The sequence below is a fragment of the Cornus florida genome, unplaced genomic scaffold (assembly GCF_030987335.1).
Source record: "Cornus florida cultivar Cherokee Brave unplaced genomic scaffold, ASM3098733v1 CherokeeBrave_3.0.0_Hap2_Chr03, whole genome shotgun sequence".
NCBI classification, from domain to species: Eukaryota; Viridiplantae; Streptophyta; class Magnoliopsida; order Cornales; family Cornaceae; genus Cornus; species Cornus florida.
This window is the reverse complement of record NW_026775573.1, coordinates 20,753,701-20,780,172: the sequence shown is the minus strand read 5'-3', so window position 1 is coordinate 20,780,172 and position 26,472 is coordinate 20,753,701. Positions and strand designations below refer to the sequence as shown.

Here is a 26,472-nt window from a genome sequence, read left to right as displayed (position 1 = left end):
AAGGTACACAAAAAAAGATCTCCTACTACGGAAATTACTATAAAAAATTATTTCTCTCCTACTAACTTGATCGTCGGAGGGTCAACGGCCGGCACCACACCGGTGTTTGACTTTACCGTTTTGGTTTTGCAGGAAACGGTGTCGTACCAGGTCGCGGCGAATTTCAACCTCAACAAATAATATTACCTTTTTTCATTTAAGATTACATATTGTCACATAATCCGAACAAGATGATTTAACAGTTCATAATTCAGACCCTTATATTTGAAATTTCTAAGTTAGAGGGCCAATTTGACAATCAATATACGGTGCATTAGTGCATGGTTTGCACTTTGCAGTGACTTAAACTTTTCAATGCACAGCTAAATCTTGAGAAAATACCAACAGTGATGTATATTTTTATTTATTTAAATTTTTTTTTTCCCGAAAGTTCAAGCGATATCACACAAGCAAGATTGATTTTTTTTTTTCCTTTTCTTCTTTTAGTTGAAATTTAATTAAAATATGATAAATTTTACGAGAAGATGAAAGAAACAGAATCATTGAGGAATTTATTTTTAACAAAATTAAATTTCCTCTATTTTGCAAGGCACCATCAATGAAAAAATACACCATATCTTTCAATTCTTCATTTTCAGACCCAAGTACCACCAGATGCATATCTAGACCATATATTGATGTCTTTGACGATAAAATTAGGCTCACACAAATTTTGTACAAAAACAATATTGTTTTATGAATAACATATATCATACATAAACGACATTCCATGTATACAATGACGGGTTTGTTAAAAATAAAATGATCTACCATTCTAAACCAGTTGCTCTGGTTCAAATGCTGGGACTTGATCTGTGGGAGCAAAAGCTGCACGATATACGGTTCTTTCAATGATACCCCTATAAGGGTCTTCTTCCCTCTTCTTAATCAAATAAGCCATACTGCGTTCAACCTCGGATTTTATCTGCATGTACAATTCTTTTGCATTTCGTCGGTCTTTCAGCATCTCTTTCTTTCCCTTTGTTTGTATTGGCTTTCCAAAAAGATAGTAAAAGCGACCGGGAACCTTGGGCAAAACGCCCGGAAAAAACAGATGTTGGTTGGCAATCTCCCCATCCATTTCAGCCCTATTACCAAAGCATATCCCATGACAACAAAGGTAGCTTCAATATTTTGATCATAAAAATTAGACAGCACTATAGTGATCTATAAATATAGGCTTGTAACAAAATATCGGGAAAAGAGTATAATTTGTCCAAGTAAGAGTAGTTACCTCAATCTTATACCGTCTTGATTAGCTTTTCTAATGTGGTCATTAAGTACAGGGATTCTCATCACGTCGTTGTAATCAAGTACTAGCTGTGGCATCAAAAGGTGATCATATAGCCAAACTGAAGGTCATCAAGATTATAGATAACAGAGTGTTGATGCAAGCGGTGAGAGAGAGAGAATTAAATAATCATACATCCAAAAGTTCAAATAATTCAAATTTCAAACCAAAAAGCTAAGTTGTGGATCATACAGATCCGTCGAAGATAAATGAAAAAAAATAAATTAATAAAATGAAGGAATAAAACAAAAATAAGTGGTAAGAAGAGAGCGGACTTAATCCTTAGTCATGCAAGAAGACATATATGCATAAAGCTGAAACAAAGAAGAAAGAGCAGCAATGAGAAAAAAAATATATACATGCACTGGAAACAAGATGGATGCATCAGCAGATGAAATCAAAGAAAAATCAGAAAGAAAAAAAATAATAATAATAATATTCAAAACGTAGTAGAATATAATTTTGACCTTGCATAATCACCTCGTCCATAAAAGGTTACACATAGATACAACACATTGCACACTCTTTCATCAAGGAAAGAAAATAAGGTGCAATTTGATAACCAAATTCAGCACTTAATTCTGAATGGATTAAGTGATTATCTAAGTATGTGTGTTTGTTGAAGCATTTTGAATATCACTTAAAAAATAAGTGCCACTTAAAATGAGATAAAATTTTTAAGTAACAGTATCTTCACTTATTATTGAATGTGAATACTCAAAATTCAAAATATATATATATATATATATATATATATATATATATATATATATTCAATTTACAATTATTGCCTAAAACTTTAAGACTTAATGCTCTGTTCGACAGGAAAGAAAAAAATTGGATGGAAGGGAGAGAAGAAGGGTTGAATGAGACATCCCTAGGGAAGAGATTGTTTATTTCCTTCTTTTTGTTCGATTGGATAGAAGAGAAGAGAATAAACTCATAATTTACTATGTTCGTTAAGAGAGAAGGAAAGAGAGAGTTTTAATTGTTTTTACCATTATATCCAAAAATATTTATAATACTGTAATTTATAGAAAATAGTATTGTAATTTAAAACTCGTATAATTTAGGATAGTATTTAATTTAAAATTTCTATAATAGTCCACTCGTTTTCCCTCATTTCTTCCGCCTACTTTTAGGCGGACGAAAATTTGTAAAGGAGATCCTTCCTATTTTTCTTTTTTTTTCTTGTATCATCTCTACCGAACAAAGGAAGTTCGTTTCTTCCTTCCTATTTTCTCTCCACCCCTCTTCCTTCCTACCGAACACATCATAAAATTCAGCTCTTAAAATTGTCAATTTTATCAAATAGCACCTAAGACTTCATACAACGAACAAAAAGTTCACATTTTGTATCATACCATGAGAGGGACATCACACGGTCTGATGAATAAGAAACCAGAATCTGTATGATTATGTTTTAAAACATACTTGCCAGAAAAATATCGCAACTTTTGGGCAGCCAGGGGGCAAAAAACGAACATTTGGAATCAAATCCCCCCTTCATCAGGCTAGGCAGAGGAAAGGTAGAGTGAAGGGCTTACTCAACTGAACAAATCATCTATTTTGGGGTTAGCTAAATGAATTCCTTTATGCAATTCTCCTCTATCTGAGACCATAGCATCAATTAAACCACATGTCATCGTATATTTCCTAAATATCTCAACCCACATTAGTTTTGGTGTTACCCTTTCCCAAGCATCACCCTGATCACATCACTTTTACATATTAGTGCAGTAATTGGCCGTCGCTGCACGCGGCCAAACCATTGAAACTGGTTCTCTCGTTTCTATCTCCAATCGTGCTACTTGAACCATCAAAAAGAAGTGTTCATTTCTATTTTATATCTTTATTTATTTTTGCCATAAATCCATCTCGAGATTGGCATTTCTTCCACACTCATTTTAGAGTGTGTTATTTTTTAGCCACCCAACATTATTGTCCCGTAAAGTGTAACTGGTCTATTAGTTGTTTTGTAAACTTTACCTTTCAAACTTAGCGGTATACGCTGATATTTTTTTTTTTTATAAGTAAAATTTTTATAAAAGGCACTCAAAAGGGGGAGTGAATCCCAAAGAAACACATAAGGCAAAAACAAAAAAAACAAAAAAAAAACGCCTCAAGCCTTCAAAGAGGCCAAAAAAACAACAATTTCCTCAACAGATCTATAATCTCTCCCTGAATCCCAATAAAAAAGAGTGGAAATAATAGAGAACTTAAGCATAGAAATAGGCTTCTCCTTTCCCTTAAAATATCTTCAATTTCTCTCAAGCCAAATGCACCACCAAATACAAAGAGTCAAAGAGGCGTAGTCCTCCAAGCATCCCGAATGAGAGCCCCCACAGAAAGACCTCTCCAAGCCTCAATCAACCCTCTAAAGGATCTAGGCATGACCCAGGGGATCCCAAATAACCCAAGCATCCAATCCCAACAGTCCATATATGCTGATATTGGCAGAAGCAATAATCCATTTTAACCACCCTGCTTTAATTGTACGATTACCATTGTCTTCAATTTCCCTCTCTTTGTGCATAATCGAGCAGTGAGGCTTACTGTAACCTTTTAACCAAAAATAAAAATAAACAACAAACAATGCTTCCAGCCAAGAAGCCACACATGGATGCTAAAGGAGTTCTTGAGACTCTTCTAACTGTATAGATACTATGATGGCCCTAAAAATTTCTTAATAGTTAGTGTTTTTTTTTTATTTTTTATTTTTTTTAATATGAAAAGTAGGCTAAATTAATGTTCAGCATCTGTTATAAGAAAAATGAGACGATCCTTGGCTGTTTCACATAATTATCTTCCCATGATGGGCTTTAGGGTTTTAGATGTGTTTCTAGACTCCTTTAGGCCAGGGGTTCCTATGAATATCCTGCACTATTATGACTCCTTAAAAAGAGGGCATCACCTAGAATTGATTTTCTCAGTCTACTGTGTTAGGAACTTAGGAGGGCTGGCTGTTACCCAGAGAAACCTAAAAAAACATTTTAAAATTTTGTTCACACGCAATAATGGGAGTGGATCACTTGGCAGTTTTTAAGGACGGACAAATATGGCTTGATTGCACGGGTAGCCACCACAACCAAAACCACCGCACCAACCAACAATCATCACCACTTCCCCAACTGCCTCAACTACCACCATAACACCCTCATCACCACCATTTACACTGCAACAGCACACCACCATCCCCTCAGCTTCCACAACCACAGCCACCATCCCCATCTGCCAACACGATCAGAATATTACTGCTCTACCATTATTACTGCCACAACAACAATGGTAAGGATGACAGCTCTCTCCCAACCACCACTAACATTGCAACTCCCACACCACTTCAAATAATGCCACCACCATCACCATTGCTGCTGCCATCACCACTGCAATTGCCTGCTCACCACCAGACCACTACCAACCTACTAACATTACCACCACTTATTATCCTTGCCACTCTTTTAATCCCCTCATCATTGCAACAGTAGCATCCACTACTCTAGGTCAGATTACTGTCAGAGTGATTGTCATTCACCACACCTCTCTCATTACTATCAGTCTATCACCATAAGCATTCTCTGTTATTTTATGAAATTAAACAAACCTAAGATGCACGGAACCTTCTATGAAGGTTCCATGTCCGTGTTGGACCCATGTCAGACATTGACACTTCACAACCTAGACACGTGTCCACTAACTCATAGGCGTTTCCGTAATTATAAAATTAGTTCTATCATTTTAGATACTTGGCCGATATAAACCAGACACTCCCCATGCCCAATTATCTTGGGAACAATGTGAACACATTCCAAATTGTCCAATCTATTTTTTAGGAAAGACTAAAATTATACACATGGTCATCTTAAGTCACACATGTAAAAGATACTTCTTAAGATAGCACAAGAATATAATCATAATGAAAAAAAAATATAATAGCAAAGCACTCGTAGTAGTATATTAAAAACAAAAAAATTTATAACATCTCATAGCTTCATCCTTCACATTACGCAATTCATAATATGAAATTAGAAAATTAATCAAAATTCTAATAGTTGTCTTCCATAGGTATGTGAAAAATCTAATTTTCTGTTACTTATACATAGTCGTGTCCATGTCTTACATTTCAATAATTTGACATGTTAGCGTATCTGTGTTGTACTGTATCGGTTTGTCGTGTCTGTGTCTGTGCTACTCAGATTATACTAATCCGTTCTAATTGAAACTTTCATTTTTAAAATACAAAACCACCCTGACTACCAAACATCTCACAGCTCCATTGATATAGTGAGGAATAAGATATGAGTTGTTACATATTTCTAGTTGGCCCTTAAAATTAGCAACTTCCAAAAACAGGGAAAAAAGAAAACAATGGCTAAAATACAGCTTTAGAAAAATGCATACGTCAAAAAAATTTAGTTTAACTATCAAAAACGTTGTTTCTATTAAATTCCTTCTTTAAAAGAAAAGGAAAAAAGAGAAAAGAAAAGAGCATGCTTACTTCTGCCATGTCATCTTCTCCAATAACTCCAAATGGTAAAATGGTGGCCCCAAACCTTGCTGCCATCCTAACGAACTCAGGTTGTTCAGGCCAAAATAACTTATACATTTCACCCTGGGAGTCATAGAAGCACCATCAATGTCCAGAACCAAAATTTTTTGTGAATATTAAATATACATTTATCAATAAAACCAATGTGCATTGCATTAAGCAACTAGAATGGAAGTGCCTTACTCATTATATGCAACATGACAATGGCCTCTCTCAGCAGCCTCCCAATTTTCTCTCTTGGTATATATATAGCGTGTGATAGTATCACCACTACATATAAATGGATAGTGAAGGATTTACTAGCTGAACAGTCGCACGTCAAAATTTCATCTCAGTAAAATGTCCATCTTTTTCCAATGTAGCTCCATATTTTTAATGGTTAAGACACCATTAAACTTTAAATATGAGGTGGAACTCCTCTACTCATCTCATTTTTTAGATATTCAGATTTTTTGTAGTTCAAGTAATCTTAACAGATTTATATTGCATAAACTCCAGCAACTATTTCCTACAATTCTAATGACATATTAGTTAAAGAAACATTGGCAATCTACAACCCTAATGTCTATTTCCTCTCCATAAATCAAATGTAACAAGCTGTCCAACTCCATTCTATGCCTTGAAACATCAACCAGGTTAAAACACAATACTAATGGAAATTGTACATCTAAATCTTTAATCATAAATTAGTGAAAACAATATATTGGTAAAGACAACATGTAAAATCAAGTAATTGAAGGAGAAGCAAAAATTTTAACAAAGAAAAATAATAATAAATTAATAAATAATAAATAAAAGAGTGAAAAGAACCATATTGGCTCTTGTAGTTTCACCTTAGACCATACTATCAATCACACTAATGATTTAATTTCATGAGAATGTGGTTTGCCCCCTGGCTTCTCACTTACACTAATGATTTTTCCATCTTTGTTATCCATTTTGGAATGGACAAAACTATATCATTTCGGTCAGCTTGAAAATGATAACTTTCCATAAAGATTTGGAGAACATAATAGAAAATGGGTTTTTTTTTTTTTTTTTTTTTTTGGGGGGGGGGGGGGGGGGGGGGAAGAGAGAGGTGGAGACACTATGATACATATAACAAGATCTATTAATGACTGAATATAAACCACGTAGTTGATTAAATGAATACCGTTCAAGCGTATGCATCTTTTACAAAAGAGGTCACTAGGATGAAATTAAAGAGTAATTTCCAATGTGAATAAACTCATCAAATTGTCAACATGTAATACTGCATCATCTTAATAAAGAAAGGCATATAGCATGATAATATGATAGGCATAAACTAAAATATATATACATGATGCAGACATTTTAACACACTTTACAAGTAACATAAAAAAACTTAGCAAAACAATTAGCAAGTTAAGCTATAATAATTTGCAACCTACTATTATGTTAAAATCTTCTCCCATCTCCTCTCTCACTCCTCTTCTTCTATTTCTTATATACTATGTTTTTTTGGAGAATCTGGAGATACTCTGTGTCATTTTTGGATTACAATCCTTCAATCTTAACATTTCTTTTCCTTGAAGAAAAATAGATATTGCCTTCTGATAATAACATCAGTCTTTCACTGAGTATTGTTAAGAAAGACAAGATTGACAATTTGGTATGTTTAGATAGAAAAAACTTCATTTTGATGTGTTAAAAAATATTAAATTGAAGGGAGAAATTAACCATGAACAACACAAGAATATAATGTAGTTCGGCAAGTACGCCCTACATCCACGCACACACCCAAAGGGTTACATCTCTTTCATTATATTCTCTGTTAATTTTGATTACAATGACCACCTCTATTTATAGGTGATAGAATACAAACATGTGATAAATACAAAAAACATATTGATGGAGAATTCCTAAAATCAATCCCAAGAATCACTCCTATCAATATTCTATCAAGGGATTAAATAGCTCCACAAATGATATTTTCTAACACTCCCCCTCAAGTTGGTACATGGAGATTTTAACTCAAGTGTCCAACTTGAAATTAAATATGAAGTTGTGGAGAGAAATTGTTATTGAATGAACTAAGTAAGGTCCGCAAGGGTGAAGAACATACATGATCCCAAACACGAGAAAACGTGGCATATAACCACCTATGTGTATTAGCGTATGAAAATAACCTACAGCAACAATGAGATGACAACAGATGATGATATTTGGTGTAGAGGCTCCCCTTGAATAATATGGTCACAAAGACATTCCTTTGATGATTCCACAATTGATGTGACAAAAATTCGCAGCCATAAGTTAGGGTACAAGGAAAAAAAAAAAGCACGAAATGATGTCAATGTGCAAAATGATGGCAAAGAAACCAACAATACTTTGCCTAACAAATTGAGAGTGAAGGGAAAAGCAATCAACATGAAACAAGGGGAAAACCGAATTGGAGTAGGGTATGATCAACTTGCTCTGATACCATGTTAAAAAAATATAAAATTGAAGACAGAAATTAAGCATGAACAACACAACAACATATCGTGGTTCGACCACTATGGTCTACATCCAAGGAACACAAATCCTAAAGGGTTACATCTCTTTCATTATATTCTTTGTTAATTTTGATTACAATGACGGAATGACCACCTCTATTTATAGGTGAAATAATACAAACATGCGATAAATATGAAAAATATATTGAACAGGGATTCCTAAAATCAATCCCATGAATTGCTCCTATCAATATTCTACCAAGGGATTAAATAACTCTAATAATGATATTTTCTAACATGATGGAAACGTTTGAAATTGAGATTTTCAACCAAAACTTCGTTGCGAAACTAGGAAGCAGAAATGTTTCAGAAATTTCACTAGAAAAATAAATGGAGTTGAGAGAGTAATATATAAAATAACTAACAACTTTCCGTGTTTACAACTTTCCAGACTTCAATTACAATTAAAAGAAAAAATCATCAACAAAGCAGTTACCACTATGTAAAGATAAGTTTGACCCAAAACAAAATTTATATAAAAAGTAAAAATCATAAACAAAGCACATACCACATTTTAAAGATAAGTTTGCCCCAAAACAAAATTTACATAAAATGGTTCTCTAACCCATGTGATATTATCCGTCTAAAAATTACTTCGACTCTAAGAAATTCAGACAAAGGCAAAAAAAGATATCAAATGTGCATTTCCTGTTGCCAACAATTTTTTATATCACAGGTATTACCATGCATTAATGCTTCTTCAGTGTTCTAACAAATTTATATGATGACTTTAAATTTCATTCTACACATTTATATTCCTTAAGCATTCACTTCAAGAGTGAACAAATTAAATAACACATTTTACTACAGGCCTCCAGACCCAGTCATAAGCATTGTGCTTTAGCGGAGTTTCATATTCAAGGTCAGAAAATCAAGCCAACGAATTTTAAGAAAGGAAAAGGATTTTAAGGGCAAATTTAGGTGTTTTTACTTGACCTCAGAGAAAAAAAGAAAATGAAGAAAGAAAGAAAGAAAGAAAATAATATTAAATATTAAAATGGGAAACCTAGTTTGCTATTATATATAACTAACATGATAAGAACAACAAGAGTGAACAGATATGGAAGCAGCCAAGCATGCAAATATAAATAGCATTACTCACGTCATAACCATATAACGTCATATTTGCAGGCAACTTTAGAATATCAACCAACTTTCATAAATATCACCCAACACAAACTTGTAATTGTTTCATTTCCAGGGTAAAAAAAAAGGTTCAAAATTTGTAGTTCCTTTTTTAATTCTAACAAGCAACAGAACAAGCAGAAATACTAAAGTGATTTTGTTCATAATATTTAAATTGCCTTTTAAGTTTCCTGGCATCTTCTTTATTATTTATGAAACTGAGTGATAAACAAGGACACTCAAATTTTAGGGAGACAAAGGAGGAACACACGAACAATCCTACAATTTATCAAAGATAACATGTACAAATCTAGCATAGATGGTTCTCTCAATTGTAAAAGAGAACTAGCTAAATAAAACAGAAGGAATTTTGACATGCCTTGTGATGGAGAGCCTCACGTGCCCCACCGGGATAAAGCAGCACATGTGATTTTGTAGATAGCAATTTGAAAAGGTTGCTTGGTGAGACAGGTGTTCCACCAAACAGTCTAATCGAATCAAAGAAAGAAAGAAAATCGGAGTGACCTTCAGCTTGCTGCGTAAATAACTGCGGATGTGCGATGCCACGAACCAATATGTTCTTCTCTCTCAAGAATTCTTCAATAAGTGGAACAAGCTCAAATCCCATCAACATGTGATAACCAACTAATAAGACAGGTCCTTCATTTGGAACCCCTGCAAGACTTCTTACTATCTTTCCATCTTCCAAAGTTGAAAACATAACTGGACTAGTAGCTAAGCGAAATAATCTGCATTTATTGTATTATAATAACAGCTTCAGCCACACATGCCACAATTATGCATTTGGGAGCAACTCAGGCGAGCTGTTCCAGTAATGATTTAACATTGATTTAAGAATATTTGATGTCAAATCACTATGCTCGGGACAATTTTTATGCCAATTTTGATGCAAAATAATGAATACATTTGACCTTAGAATGTTCGTGTGGCCATTATATGTGAATGTTTTATCTGCTGTGCAGATTACATCGAACAACATTTCTGCAAGACTTTATGATGGAAATCAGATTGGACCCAAACCTATGTGGCATGCATGATTCACACCCATGCCAGGCGTAGGTGCAACCATGCAAGAGATAGAGTAGGGGTTTTCTATTAATTTTAGGACTTACATTATTTAATATGAAAGGCAAACCCAGTGCACGAGGCTCCCACCATTGCAGGCTTACCTCCGCATGCGATTTAGATGTATCCAGCCTTACCTCCGCATGCGGAGAGGCTGTTTCCTTGTTTCAAACCAGTGACCTCCAAGTCACAATGGAGCAACCTTACCGTTGTGCCAAGACTCGCTCGCCTCACTTACATTATTTAATGTTCATTTCTATAATTGTTATTTATCTTTTTGGCAATAACTATTTTAAAATATTTAGCAACTAGGTTTTGGTAAGGGTTTGCTCACATACAAGGCCATATCTAACTGGATTATTATGCTATATGATTGAATATCGAGTTGGTGCAATAATGCAAAATCTCTTCCTCCTTTGTTTTCCTCTTTCCCTGTTCTTACTTTTTTCTCTTCTTTTTCCCTTCTTTATCTTCTACATCAATTGTGTCATACAAGGAGCGTTACTGAATTGATCTTGATGCTGTGGAGCTCTCAGACGGATGGAACTGATGGAGATCAGGATGGGAACCAAACCTATGGGCCTGTCACATGTGATTCAGAACTAGGCCAGGCATAGGCAACAGAGGTAGATCTTAGAGTTCTTTTCTTCTAATTGATAGATTAGACTATAAAATATTTATTTTTTATATTTTCTGTGTATATTTTGGACAGATTTACTCTTAGAAAATTCAGTAAGTAGGGTTGTTTATAAAGTCTTTGTGTAATGTGTTTATTAGACTCTATGTTTGAATATCAGGTCACCATAATAATTCAGGATTTTCTTCCTCCCTGTGTGTGATCTCTTCCTTTTGTTTTCTTCATTGCCCACTCTTCTCTTCTTTATGTTCTCCTTCTTATTATTATTTTTTTTTCTCTCCTGCATCACTTTATGTTGCCCTTTTGAACAATAGCATTTAATCTCCTTTGAAAATAAACCCTAGGATTGAAATTTGAGAAATTAGACCAAGGGCAAATAATTTTGTTCCTTAAGTGGAGATATGACTTTCTAATTTTGTGAAGCTTCATTTTTCCACTGCTTTTAGTGAATTCAAATGAGGGATATTTCCTTATTCACAAATAACTTGTTAAGTAAAAGATGAGGAAAATGAATGAGGGCACAGTATCATTCTACCTGGCTAGAGTTATACTCAAATAAAGGGTAAATAACATTGACCTCCCCTGAGGTTTGGGCAAATTAAACACGAGTAAACTACAAGCGTTACTTTGACCTAACCTGAGATTTGGCGCGTGCTCAACAACACCCCTAGTGTTTTCTTTTTAGTAGACCTGTTGACCAAATTTTATAAAATGCCAATTTTGCCCTTCCATCATATAAAATGCAATATAATATAATATTATTATTATATAAGGGCATTATTGACTTTTCACACTTAGTCGCTTTCCGGCCGCCGACAAACGGGATTAGGGGAGGTCAAAGTAATAAACGTTGAACAGTCTACCCGTGTGTAATTTGACCAAACCTCAGGGAGGTCAGTGTAATTCACCCTAAAATAAACTAGGAGAACCAAGTAGAGCAAATTACCAAGTCAGTTCCCAAAACAGTTTGAAAGAGTAGTAAGTTTCTTGAATAGGCCTCGGTTTCTCTAGGTTATTGAAGATAGAAAACAAGTGAGAGACTGAGGAACTAAGAAGAAAAAGAACAGAAGAAAAGATTGATAATTGGATGCATTTCCCTTTAGCTCATACATCATACTCTTTAATGTGATTCAAGATTCACTGTTTTTAAGATATTGAATTCAGTACCTTCTTTAGTTTCATGTTTTACTTGATGCTTCCAATCTTGAGTATTGTAATATATCTCATGCTTTTAGCTAAGATTTGTTCTTGAATCTCATTATATATTAATTATTTAAATTTGTGTACTTCAATATAAAGTATAACATGTCTTTTGAATATTAATTTTGAAATTATGGAATATACATTCGAAGTTTATACTTTCATTCATTTTAAGCTTTCTTTCAATTCAATTCTATAATTTTGAATTAGTGACCATGCGTACATCTCTATGGAGTTGATTTTTACTCTCATTTCTTGGAAGCTACATGGTAGCCATATGGTCTCTTTTTTCTGATCTAAACACTCCATTAATAGATGTGATTCTTTTAGTTATAGTCACCTCTATTACATTGCAAATGATATTATGGATTATTTTTTAATGTCTTTTCAAATTTGTGAAAACTAAATGGAACTTTTCACACATTTGGTTGAGGTTTTGGTTATGTGACATTTGAAATGAACAACATTTTCCATCATAGGAAGATTTATTTTTCTGAAAAAAAAAACAGGTATTATCAAATAAGGTATATAGGACCTTCAGCAAAAAGGTATAAGTGGACCCATCTGAGACTGGCGGAAAAGTTGACCTCATTTTACTTGTGGGGATTTCTGGACCTCTGCCATGTTCAAATGTCCATTCATTTGAATTATAAATGGAATATATGAGCCACTAGCTAGGGATGTACATCAACCTATTTGAAAATTATCAATACGAAATAGTAGATCCTAATTCAGTCGGCCATTATTAGTTGCTTACTGTGCTGTGAAGCTCACTCTATTGTTAAAGTGTTTCGGAGTGACATCAGAGCTTATGGACTTTTAACCGAAGTAGATCCAAGGAGTGGAGTCGCTTTTGTTTGTTCAGAGCTAGAATAGTTATGTATAAATTGGAGTTTGATGTGAAGTGGTTTTGTATCTTTGAAAGGATTCTATTTAAGTAATGGGCTGTAATTTGTATTATAAGTTTAAATCTGGGTTTACTTGAGCTTTGGGATTTGTACCTTGAATTAGTTAAGATTTGAGGCTTTGTAATAAATTTTAACTATGCTCCGTATGACCATGTCGGTTGCCAAAGAATTAATAAGCAGGTTTGTGTTATTTTACATATTGAATTATCAGTGCTAGTGTGCTACAAATTCACACCATAATAAGAGGTCAAGCCCAGATCTTAAATGATAATTTCAGCCAGGACACAACTGCAGCCTAACCAGCTGGATCTTCAAACTAGGAGCATGTTAACCAGCTAAACCTATTTGGGTGATCAAGTTAGGTTGGTTTAGAGATAAAATGTTGTTCCATATTACAACATTGTTAAAAATAACAATTAAAATCATGCATTTTAGATTGGACTTACAATTTTAAATTAAAGATGACTTCAGAGAACATGAACAATTACATATTATTTCACTTTCATAGTGCACCATTACAAATATAAACCATAAGATATTAGACTTGAACATCTCTCCCACTCTTTAATTTCCATTCCTTCCCTTCCCCTCTAGTTTTGTCTGTGTCATTAGAAAATTACTTCTTGATAGAAAAGTAGCACCAAAAGATCATTTGCATAAAACATTAACCTCCCAAAAAATTCCAATCATTAAAGAAAATGTGTTCAAAAGAAACATAATGGAATATATATATATATATATTATATACCTAGTTCGACCCTCCCTCTCCTAGCCAACCCGTTTTTTATGAACCCCATTTTTTTTGTAAATTCTTCTCTGCCTTTTCTTTATCATTATCCCCCATAAATACAATTTAAATAGACAAATTTATTAGGCCAAATCACATTGCATAGAATATCATTATTTGATTGATAACAGAAGAGTAAATAATCTAAAAGAACATGAAAAATGCCTTGCAGTTTCAAATCGTTAGCATGCAAGATGTATATTTGCATAATCAGGTTCAGGTAGGAATAGGTCCCTGAAGGCCTCATCTAAGAGCATCTTTTTTCTTTTCTTTTTTTTATGTAGAAGTATCTTATTTGTAGAATCTCAATACTGGATCAGTTCAGCTTGATCAAGTTGCACCCTCATTGCATTCCATAAAAAAAGTAACGTAATACTGCACATTGTTTTGCTGAATTACCTGTTTCTTTCAAGTGTCTCTTTGAATTCTGAGGCGCTAGGAGGCAGAAAATCCATGACATAATCCCGTCTGCTTGAACGACGATATTTGCAAGTACCTTTAATAATAGTCAACAGATTAACGCCTTCTTCCTGCAAACATCACAGTCAGTCAAGTATTGCTGTGCTTCCACAATTAGGTCCAAGGAAATGTAACTTTCATTGCACAATAGAACAATTTTGTAGTACTTATGAGACCTTAAAGTGGTACAGTTTATTCTTTAGTTAAATACAATGGCCTGACATTTTATAGTAGGCAGTCAACACAAATCTGATTTCCAACAACTACACTAAGACAATAGGGAGGAACGAAAGAAAACCAAAATAGCTGTAGCATATTATATTTCAATGAACCATATAATAAGGAGATTTACTTCTCCTTTTATATCAGATAACAAACACAATACAGGACTATCCAACTTCTTCCAAAGTCAGTCAAAAAGTAGTTTTATGCTGACAAACAACATTTCGTGATACCAAACTATAACATCGTATATATCCATATGTACAGTACAATTTAGCGGTCATTTAACAATCCACACATGTTCAGGTTAAATCATCGAACTGCACTGAGATTAGGAGTAAATGTCAAAATGCTGCAGTATCAAAATAGAATCACAAAATTCAGGCAACTTTGATTTATATTAAAATTAAGAATAACTAATCATCAATGCCAGTGACAGCAATTTTGGCTCAAAAGAAAACAGGACAACTAGTGTTTCAGTGTGAATATCAAGGACATGGCCTAATGAAGGTGCAATTAGTTATAGTTTCAGGCCCAATGACACCGGTACCTAGAAAGTAAAAACACTTCGCGGACTTCAGACTGTTCACTGTCAGGTGCAAATGACTGCATATCTATACATTTATTATATCTTAAATTGGGTAGTAAATGAATACAAAATATTAATGTCCAATAACCATTCAAGGACATGCCACGAAGTTTGTATTGAGGACAAGACTTGATTAACCATGCTCATGGCATCAAGGTTAGAAGAAGGATTGTTCTGATAGATTCATAGTAGATATGTGTAATAACTTTTTAGGTGTAGGATCATTAAAGAATTGAGGATGGTTATATAACCTTCCAAGTTTAAGCAATTGACTAGTTGAAGAAATTGTAATGATTAGGAGCTGTATTGATCTAGAAGCTAATATCAAATTCCAAGAGCTTTGGAACATTCTACCAGTATCATAATATCAAAATAGAGACAAAAAATCCCTCACCTACCAATAAAATGGTATGCCCATTGTCCTTAAAATACCGAATTTTGCAGTTCTGTAGTGAACTTGAAAGCCTTTGAGCTTCATCTCCACTAGGAAGCATGTTATCCTTGCCACTAAAATTTAAATACACCATCAACCCTAAAATTCCATCAAGATATACCAATTTACGAGTAAATAATATAAAACAAGGGGATAGAATATTCAACTGAGGAAAAAATATATATATGTATTCAACAATACATGCTCAAATTACTTAAAAGAAAGGCCATTACCTAGTATAAACATGTTAATCTAGGGTGTTGGGAAGAGTAGAATGTGTACAGACCTAATCTTTTGTCAGTATTTACTGAAAGTGGCTGCCTTAAGACTCAACCCGATATTCAACTTTTACTATTGCACCAATACACTCAAACTGCTAGATTATCAATTATTTTACTCAGCAAGAACAGATTGTTTTGCAAACAACATACGTGTTCCAATTGTTTTTCTTTTCTTTTCTTTTTTTTCTTTTTTTTGATAAGAATATCCTAATTGTTATTCTTATTGCACACGCAATGACAACTTTTATGCTTATGTATGGAGTTTAGACACAGTTATAATTAAGAAAGTAAAAAAATGGACTTCTTAAATGTAATAAATTGGTGCATGCATGCAGATGCCTATACACAAGGATAAATGTGATCCACAGCACCCTCAAAAGGCCTTGGAAATACAACTCAGATAATGTGTTCCATCAGTAGACCTCAATGAGACTGGTCAATGGCAAATACAATCAGATCAAGATTATGATGAAATGAAACACAAAAACATAGATTTGAAATTCTCCAAGAATCATGGAAGTTTCTAGAACATCGGAAAGAGCATCCTGGAATATCCATAAAGATAAACAAAGATGTCCATGCAAAAAATAAGGACTAAAAGTGCCAGACAAGTGCCATATTTTGTGAATCACATAATCAAGTCCAATGAATCTAACAATATAAATGACTATATATTTCCAGGGAACAAAGGAATGTACACATGTCATGAAAGCATAATTGTCATTAAGATTTATAGTTTAAATCTCCAAGCTTCTAAAAGTTACCTGCATTCTGCAAAATTCTCAAATTCCTTTAATTTTGACATTTGACAACTCATTTTGAAAAATAAATCATAAGGGCTTGGATCAGGAAAAAGAATAATAATGTTGAACTCTGTATATGTAACCAATGGCCAGTGGCCTAGAGGTATCAGTCTCGTACCTCCTAAAGGGAGATCAGGGGGTTTAAGTCTTAGAAGAGACATGTGTGTGAGAGTACCAACTAGGAAAAAAAAAAAAAAGAACTCTGTTTATGTAACAGCCCTCACCCTACCCGACACAATATTGTCCTCTTTTGCCTCCCTCGGACCATACTTCCCAAGAGGTCACCCATCCCCAACACAATACTGTCCGCTTTTGGCTACTTCAGACCAGACTTCCCATGAGGTCACCAATCCTGGTCCTACTCTTACATAAGCACACTTAACTACGGAGTTCTGATGGGTTCACGGTTATCACGGCTTTAAAACACGTTGTCTTGAACCTACATATAGCACTTCACCTTCCACGGGCGATGTGAGACCATGACACCCGTAGCCTACCAGTGTGGTAGCTCGCCCAGTGTCTCACACCCACCCACATCACACCTGCCCACAGAAGTCGTCAAAGTTTATAATCTGAAGGGCTTAGCCAAAAAGGACACCAGAGAATAAACAATAACCAAGCACTTCTTTCACTCGGGATACTTTTATCTGCTTACTGATGATTATATGGTTTACCCCTCATATAATAGATTTATCCTAATAAATGAACAGATAAAGACCAGAATTACACAATTTCAAAAGCTTTGCTTCGTTTCGGTGTGGATGAAATGACCAATACACTAAATAGTTACTCTAGGACATTTTTTGGCCATCAATGTTTGATAGTTCCCTTCACTCCACTTATATTTCACCAAATTTATTGATAAAATCCATGTAAGTAAAACACAAGTTACATAACATTTAAACCCTCAATAGTTTCTTTAATAAAACCTGTGAGTTGTGCTCAAACTCAGCTAATGTTCCAACCTAGTCTGATTATCGAACAAAACCTATGAGCACACAAAAAGAAAACCGATTCCATGGCCATTTACTTGACCTTTAACAAATGAGATAGCCCTATATAAGGGTGACCTATCTAGGCTTCAATCATTGTTTTAAGGATGATTCCTTTAATATAATAGCACCCCGTCGTCTACCGCCCTAAGATAGATGAATAGAGCAGGATTTGTTGTACCCAGGCTGTGGCAAAGAAGACCCTTTACTTTTAGGCGAGCAACAAATGAAGAGCCGATCTTGCTGCTTACTAAAACCTTTCTGACTCGGCCTGGCCCGGTCGCCCTTTTTTACTTGTTCATCAGCAACCTTTACAAAAGATTCAAAACAAAAGGAAGAAAGAGCAGTTCGTCTAAAAGGCTAATCTTGTACAATAGCCCATCTCTTTAAAGTCTTTGCTTTGAAATGATTAGTTGTGGAACGACTGAAAAAAGAGATACAAGATCTCCTTGGCCTGCAGTAGTAATTTGTATCCACGCAACAGCCAATAACATGCACAATATGATCTCCTGGACAGGTCTGGTTTTACATTTATACAAAGTGCAAAAAGATTAGGCTTGGTGGCCACTCTAGATGTAACTAACTAAGAATAGAAAACTCGGTCCCCACTTCGACAGAGATCTTGTTTCCTACAACTCTCCCTAAGATGGTCCTGCACAGTTATATACCCCCTTCCTTTTCCACCATAAAATCTCTTTGGGGACTCCATCGTATCATTTTCCAAGCCATATTAGCCAATAAAGGAATTCAAACAAGATTTTATCTGCCACCTCTATATGTGAATATGTGTAAGTAACCATAAAATCAAAACAGATGCAAGAAATAGGCTGTCAATAAAATAACTAAGTTGAAATACCTAGCACACAAGTTCTAAACCAAATTAAAAAGCTCAAAAAAAAGAAGATACTAAACAGAGGCAAAAAGAAATAGTCTATAAGAAAGATCCTCATTAGAGAGAGAGAACCTCGCAAGCACAAGTACTTCAGCTGTGATGGCATGGAGGCGGGAATTAGCATAAGCAGCAGCTGATTTAGTTAGCTTCAGCTTCCAAAGAAGAGTTTCCTTGGGTAAAATATCAGCCCAGCCCTGACAAGAATAGAGAGAATTATTCCAAAACAGCAGCCTAGTATATTTCCTAAAAAATTACAGAATAAATTCTGATTCTAAGGAAAGAAAATGGATCATTTTATACAGCACGTGACATCAATTTGTCCACCACCTCCCTCCTCCCCCTTTTCTTTTTTCATATCCCTTAGCAGTGGGGTGGGTGGGAGAAGAACAGAAAAGATAGAGAGTGACAGTGGGCTACTATCAGTACTACTTTGCAAGGAGATAACTGCAACCTTTTATTTCACTTTAACCACTGTGAAGGTCACTAAGTTGGATGGCAATGAATAGTCAGTTGGGTGCCGCGCCCTCCCTAGTGCGGCTTTTCCCCATGCAGCACCCTATATCTTACATGGACTTGAGTATATATTATTTATCACATGTTGGATTCACCTAATTCTTAAATGTGAGGATACATGGACTCAGCTAAAATGAGTGCAAAAACTAGGTATGAGTACGTAGACACATCAAACAAACCTACATACATATCACATCTTGTATGATACTATAAAAGGTAATTTAATTCCCACATGAGGGTATTCTTCAGTATATTCTAAATGTTTAAGGAAAAAAATTGGGGTGATGTAGAAAATTCAAATGTTTTATAAGGATCAAAGAAATATATAATGGCATTGTAGGTTAGTCTGAAATACAAAACAAGTTGGGGAGGAAAGTGGGTGTCAAGAACCTTTCTTTCCTTTTCTATCAGCACTTCCGGCTCAAACAACTATGAGGCAAATAGAGGTAGCCATCCTATCTTAATAGGTGTGGAGATTATTAACTACTGCCCACCACTTCCAAGCTCTTGTACACTCTGATTTGCATCACATTACATCCATGTCTTGGATTACTCATGTGTACCATTAGTTTGACCAAAGCAACAACAGGACATTATTGAACACGGCTGAGAAGGAAAAGTAAGCAGATGTGATAAACTGAAAACTCAGTTTTAGTATCACTGGACTGAAAATGTCTAATTGTAATATATAGTAGATTGAAGACCAGCACCCTTATAAAAGGTTTCTGACCACAAGATAATGAAAAATTACAGAAACTTCTCGTATAAAAAAATAAAGAAAGCACACAATTGGCCAAAAGAGATATGAACAAAAAAGATAATGCATCACCTTATATTATACAAAAGAGTTCTAGGAAGAAGTACAATAATCAGAAAAAAAATCTTGGTATGACAAGCAATTCTTACAGAAAGACGTGGAAGCATAGCAGTAAGGTTGCCAGACAATTGTTCAAGTACTAGAGCAGGATGAAGTGCACTCTCGACACTGACCGTTGCCATTTTCAATGGATCACCTGATGTATGAAAAGTAATCTATTCCAGAGTAAGAGTAAATAGAAACTGCAAAAGGTTGCACTTGCCAAAACTTGTAATGTTTAATGAACATGTTGAAAAACAAAAGATTGTAAGAGAAAAATAAAGCATGAACAACACAAGGATATAACGTGATTTGGCCACAACAACCTATATCCACGGCACACAAATCCCAAAGGGCTGCTTCTCTTTCTTTATATTCTCTCTTAATTTTGTTTACAATGATCACCTCTATTTATAGGTGAAAGAATACAAACATGTGAACTAGGAAAAAAAAAATGTGATAAAAATATATTGATGGAGGATCCCTAAAATCAATCCCATGAATCATTCCCATCAATATTCTATCAAAGGCTAATTCACTCCAATAATAATATTCCCTAACAGAACCAACTAGCAACAACCGAAAGTGTAGACATTTACTCACCCTATCCCAAAATTCTTGTCCCTTTTTTCATTTTTAGCTGTCCCAAAATGCATGTCCCATTTGAAAAGTTAATGTAGAAAGATTTTATATTTTCCAAAATGTCCTCAACTTTTGAAGACTTTTCCAAGCTAACAATGTGAATTTTAAACTTTAAAGGGGTAGTATTGGAATTTCAAAAGGGTAGCATTATCCTCTTAAAAAGTTGAAACCTCGAAAAGGGACAAAAATTTTGGGATGGAAGGACACTGATGTAATAAAATTCAATAAATAAATTTAAAGCCACAGTAAAGTTAAAAAAGTGATAAATCACATACCCATAACGAAGCTAAGAAGATAAGGGATGGTAATATGAAGTACATCAGGCAAAGCCTCTAATAGGGGGAACAAAGGTTGTAGCTGCGACCTGCTGAATGACGTTGCTGAAACAGATAGTTCACAGAATATTGGCCACCAATGGTCAGCCAGAAACATGTTGTGAAAATATGATGAAATTGTCAAATTGCACGTCCGAAAGCTGACCTGGATTAACTGATATTACTACTAGGTCAATGCTAGGATTACGAGAAGCAACGGCGAGTGCTAGGCATCCTCCAAAGGAATCTCCCACCAGATAAATTGGTTTATTTGGAGATGATGCATGCTCAAACCTCACAGCTGCTTCAACAAATCTCACCAAGTCTTCATACAATAAAACTTATCATACGTTAGTGTCCAACTAAATCTTTAGTATAGGTCATCATACATTACATCCAACTAAATCTTATTTATAGTGATAAGATGAGATCTCATTAATTGAAGAAGGAAAAAATAAAGCGTGCGCACAGGCATACAAGCATGCAAAATGACAAGCACAATGCTTACAGGCCAAAAGAAGTCAATTCACATTAAGCCTACAAATTTCAAACCTGGTTGATATAAAATAGTGCTATCAACTGCAAACCTAACCACATGTTTGAGAAAAGAATAGTTATTACAAGCCTACAACTGCAAGCTTGCAACATATAGATATCAAGTTCTTCCAAACTGTTTATGAAATTTGTACAGTAATTTGACACATCAGCAGCATGAATGAACCTTGGAAACAACACAATAAAATAATTAGAAATATATACCTTCAAATGGTGTTCGATCATAAACAGGAATGTGCATGCACCGAACCTCAAAAACTCTGCATCCAATACAATTCCATATTAAAAACTTATCATTACAAATGATAAAATTAAAGGACTAGACATGAATTCCCAGCATCATGGATTTCTAATCAAGAAAATCAATATAGAACAAATTAGTATTGCAATATAAGCATACACCTAATATCCATACCCATGTATACAGATATCATATAGCATTAATACAACAAAAATATAACACAAATAAATACGAATTGATTTTGCAAGCGAATGTCACATTTAGAATGAAACCTAAATTTTTAAATACTCAAGAATTTCAAGCATCTTTACAAATCAGGATATTGCTACCATAAATTGTGGAGCTCTTTTATCAATTTCAATTTCGTGACAATTGCAAGGAATACAAAAATAAGCGGTGAATTTTGATTGCAATAGAACAAGGGTTTTGAAGGAATACTGCAATAGGGGCATGGATGACAGGATTGAGGTATACGGTGCATTAACTTTATATCCATAAAAGAAATCAATACGCCAATACATCACATCAAATTGAAATGACTCATTTCTCCTCTGCTCATGTTTACAACAAACCTGGCTCCATTTGTACACAAGATAATACGGAGTATGATGAAAATTGTACTTCACAACCATAGCAAAGTGAGAGCAACAAGGATAGTAAAATAATTGAAAAACCCAACTAATCAGCCTGCTGTTTCTTGATTGGATAAAAATGTTCAAAACAAATTCCACATTGAATTTCAAAGGTGTAAAGTTAACTAAGAAAAAAGAGGTGAAAAGTTAAAGCACATGTACAAGCAGGCGTAGACATAAAGAAGCAAAGATTGTTGTTCAAACACGAGATTATTTACGAAATTAACAAAATAACAAGGATCTCCACAACCCCTCGATAGGCCTAAATGAGGGATGATCTCAAATCCAACGGAGGGGAATTAGAATACGTTCAAAAATGAATTGGAAATTTGGAATATCATTCAACACTGGGACTATTTTAGTTCGTTATGTAACTATGTTGGAGATACTTGTACACATTGCTACATACAACCTTCTATCTAACACCAAAATTGATTATTGGTTGATTTTTTTAATAAAAATACAGAAGTATTTACGAAAACTGTATTACCTAAAAAAATGGTTTTAAAATACAGATTTGTGTGCATTACATACAGATAATGATACTAAAACTCACTTCCCAAGAGCTTTATGGTGCAAAATGAGACCCAATCCAAGCCCATCCATTCCTGCATGCATCAATACCACAGACTTTAAATTTTGTAACTAAAATGCACAAGACATATATACACACACACACATATATATTATATACACACACATATATATTAGATATCTATTGAATTTTTATCAAAAAAATGAAACTGAAAATTGCATAACCAAAAATAAACATTATATAGTCTTGGTCCCTTTAATCAAGGATACTTGGAAGGACTGATCAGACACTGACCCAACCTTTAGCATTACTTGCATACAGTGATTAGCCCTCATTAAAAAAAAAATTACACTCTGGCTCTTGGCAATGCAAGCTTTATTGTTGCATTAAGCAATGGCCCCTTGTAAATTTGTATATCATGAAATGAACTCGTTTCTTAAGAATCAATAATATATTTACCAAAATCTAATCATTGTCATATGCAATTTATATATACAACACTCAGACAACAGAAACTATATTTAGACTTATAACTGATGCTCAAACATTGATTACCCGGCAAAAACAGAAGAACTGGTGAATCTTTTATCGGCCGCCCACATTCAACAGGGCAAAACCACCGAGGCGGCCCGCCATCGGGCTTAATTATCTCCTTGGCAGCATCAAGGCAATCTTTCACAGTCTGAGTCCCATATCCATCATCCCACAACATCTCCAATTTTTCTGGAGCAACATCCTGCCTCTTCTTGCTCCCTCCATTTAAACCCAATCTCACATTCCCCCTATCAGGCAATGACTCAATTCTCTCTTTCTCCCCAACAGAAGAAACTCCATTAACAGCAACCGGAGACACCAACGTCAAATCCTCACTATCTAAACTCTGAACCCGAATTTGAAACCGAGGCTTATACCTTGATTTCAAAGAAGAATTAGGTGACATCAAGAAAGTTTTCGCAATTGAAACCATGACTTCAATAAACAATGTCTTAAAACTTTGACCCCTTTTCAAGAATCAACACTCACAATGACCAACCAATAAGCTTACCACTACAAAACTATTCTATTTGAATGACCAAATTTCAGTAATAGAACCCACTAGACTAATCCAGCTAAAACCCAATACACTTTTTACTCGCACTATAACATTTAAGAACAAAACCTAGAATGAGTATGCAAATGGAAGTTAAAAGAAACCCACAAAGCTATGGAGTTCTGGTTTTTGGAAGTAATTTACATGTAATACTAAATGGGTAATGAGTCGATGGATCGGAAAATTAGCAGGAAATTAGTTATACGACAAAGAAAAAGGACAGATCACGTTTTCATATTTGTCTACTAGCTATTTAGCTTTACCTTAGTATTGGTGATGCTGGAGTTTGGCATTTTGGTGTGGTAATTGTCCATTGCCCCTTCTCTGGTTTCTCTTCAGCCAACACACCTCCGAAGCTTCCAGTTTTTAAGTGCTGGCTCTTATATGTGGCCGCGTTGGCTCTACGTAAACGGTAAAGTAGACCAGGAGACTGGAGTGTGCTTTACTTGGAGGAAGTCTACCATACCCTCGTACAGTACCAGGCCGTTCGGTCATTATATCGTCCATGAGGTGGTCCATCACTACATGCAACGGCTTAAAACCTCACCATCCCGATATCCATTATAGACTTTTGGTTAGGGTTGCGTGAATTTCCTTCTTTCGTTTCTTTTTTTATTAATTATTATTATTAGCACTCAAAGAACCTAAGTCACGTGATTATTCTATATGGATGTGAATCTTACACTGTGAACGTGCTCTTGCTTTCATACTCCGCACCCACTCTTACTCCTATTATCATTATGTGTGATTTAGATTTTACTATTTTTACGCTCCGATTTTCAAATTAACTCTTGTGACTTAGCTACCAACTAAACCATTATTCCGCACCCACTCTTACTCCTATTATCATTATGTGTGATTTAGATTTTACTGTTTTCATGGTCCGACTTCCAAATTCACTCTTGTTTCTGTTTTGACTCCGCTTTGCGTGACTTAGCTACCAACTAAACTATTACAGAATGTTTAACATTATTATACTTCTAACATTTGGGCTAAAAATTGGACCTATATAGCATAACTACTTTTTTTGTTATTATTTTTTCTATTATACACCTGTCTTCTCAAATATTTAATTTAAAAAATATATATTTTAAATATTAAATTTGGTCAGCCTCTCTCTGTAGCTTATATAAGTTACATTCTAAACATCCATTTCTACCTCCATTTCTACCTCTTGTAACTTATGCATTTCCGAATCTACAATTTATATAATTATATCACTTAAATTTACTTTCTCTAATTTAATTATGAGCAAGCACGAAATATCTTTTTAAAGTTAGTTTATATTACAAAAATGTTGCTATGAAGTCTCTTGAATAATATACATACATCCATATATATGAAAGGAAAATGATAAATACTATTTTTGTTTAAATGCATTTATTTTTCTTCTTAAATTAAATGATGTCAATGTTAGTTATATTTTATTTTCAATAATTAAATCATATACAGTAATATAATTTCATATCAAAAGTGAAGTGCATTTATCACCTTCTTACATAAAATATATCTTACAATATATAATTAATATATTTGAGAGAGAAAATTTCAAAATAAAGTGACCAAATTGCCCTTGTGCCACCCACTTGGTGTTAAGATGGTTTCAAATTTAATAACGGATGAGTCACTTTTAATGACAAGGGTAAAAGTTGTCTGTCAGATCTACTTCTTGTTTTGCATCGGTCGGCAATACAAAATTTTGATATGATTGAAGTTGCTCACTCGGTAAATTGTAATCAAACGAGTAGGTAAGCATATATAATTGGTTGAATTTTTAAATCTTAAGAAACAAAAATGCATAAAAATCCATACGTTGAAACTGAAAGGGTCACTACAAATTTTTTAATGTGTCCTGTAATTTATGATGGGTCTCTCCGATATTATTAAGGATCTATATGTTTAAAAATATCTGAAAATGATTGAATGTTTTCACTGAAAAACAAAAATAAAAATATTTTAAAAAATGAAAATAAAAATAAATATAGAAAGTGAAAGTTGCAGGTATTGTTTCTTATAGGTAAGTTGAGGTTAACACATTGAGGGTGAGGAAAAGGGCTGGATTCTCTCCCACAAAAATTCGGTTGTAATTCAATAATTATGTTATTTTTAACATTATTTTCTCCATAGCTTCAGGAAGCATTAGGTCTACAATTTGACCCTTTTTGGTGCTAATAATTCATTGAAAGGGGATGTGTGAGTATCAACTAAGAAATATTAACTTTCAACGAACACCGTCTCAACGCAAACCGTGTGACCCTAGTGGGTATCATTTGCATTAGATG

General features: G+C 34.4%; 1 protein-coding gene across 2 annotated transcripts; it reads right to left on the bottom strand.

Annotated features, from left to right (window-relative positions):
• Positions 1-645: 645 nt before the first annotated feature.
• Positions 646-24,734, bottom strand: LOC132299861 (phytyl ester synthase 1, chloroplastic-like). Of its 2 annotated transcripts, none has more exons than XM_059796729.1 (13): positions 24,454-24,734; positions 23,122-23,173; positions 21,897-21,952; positions 21,304-21,462; positions 21,099-21,203; positions 20,232-20,338; positions 18,885-19,006; positions 15,810-15,918; positions 14,541-14,671; positions 9,903-10,272; positions 5,829-5,942; positions 1,274-1,359; positions 646-1,127 (listed from the first exon to the last, which is right to left on the bottom strand). In XM_059796729.1, the coding sequence occupies exons 2-13, from the start codon at positions 23,169-23,171 to the stop codon at positions 815-817; spliced, it is 1,722 nt and encodes a 573-aa protein (XP_059652712.1). In that variant the 5' UTR covers positions 23,172-23,173; positions 24,454-24,734; the 3' UTR covers positions 646-814. The 2 variants fall into 2 exon arrangements, with proteins under 2 accessions (XP_059652712.1, XP_059652711.1); XM_059796728.1 differs by lacking the exon at positions 24,454-24,734 and adding an exon at positions 23,656-24,404.
• Positions 24,735-26,472: the final 1,738 nt, after the last annotated feature.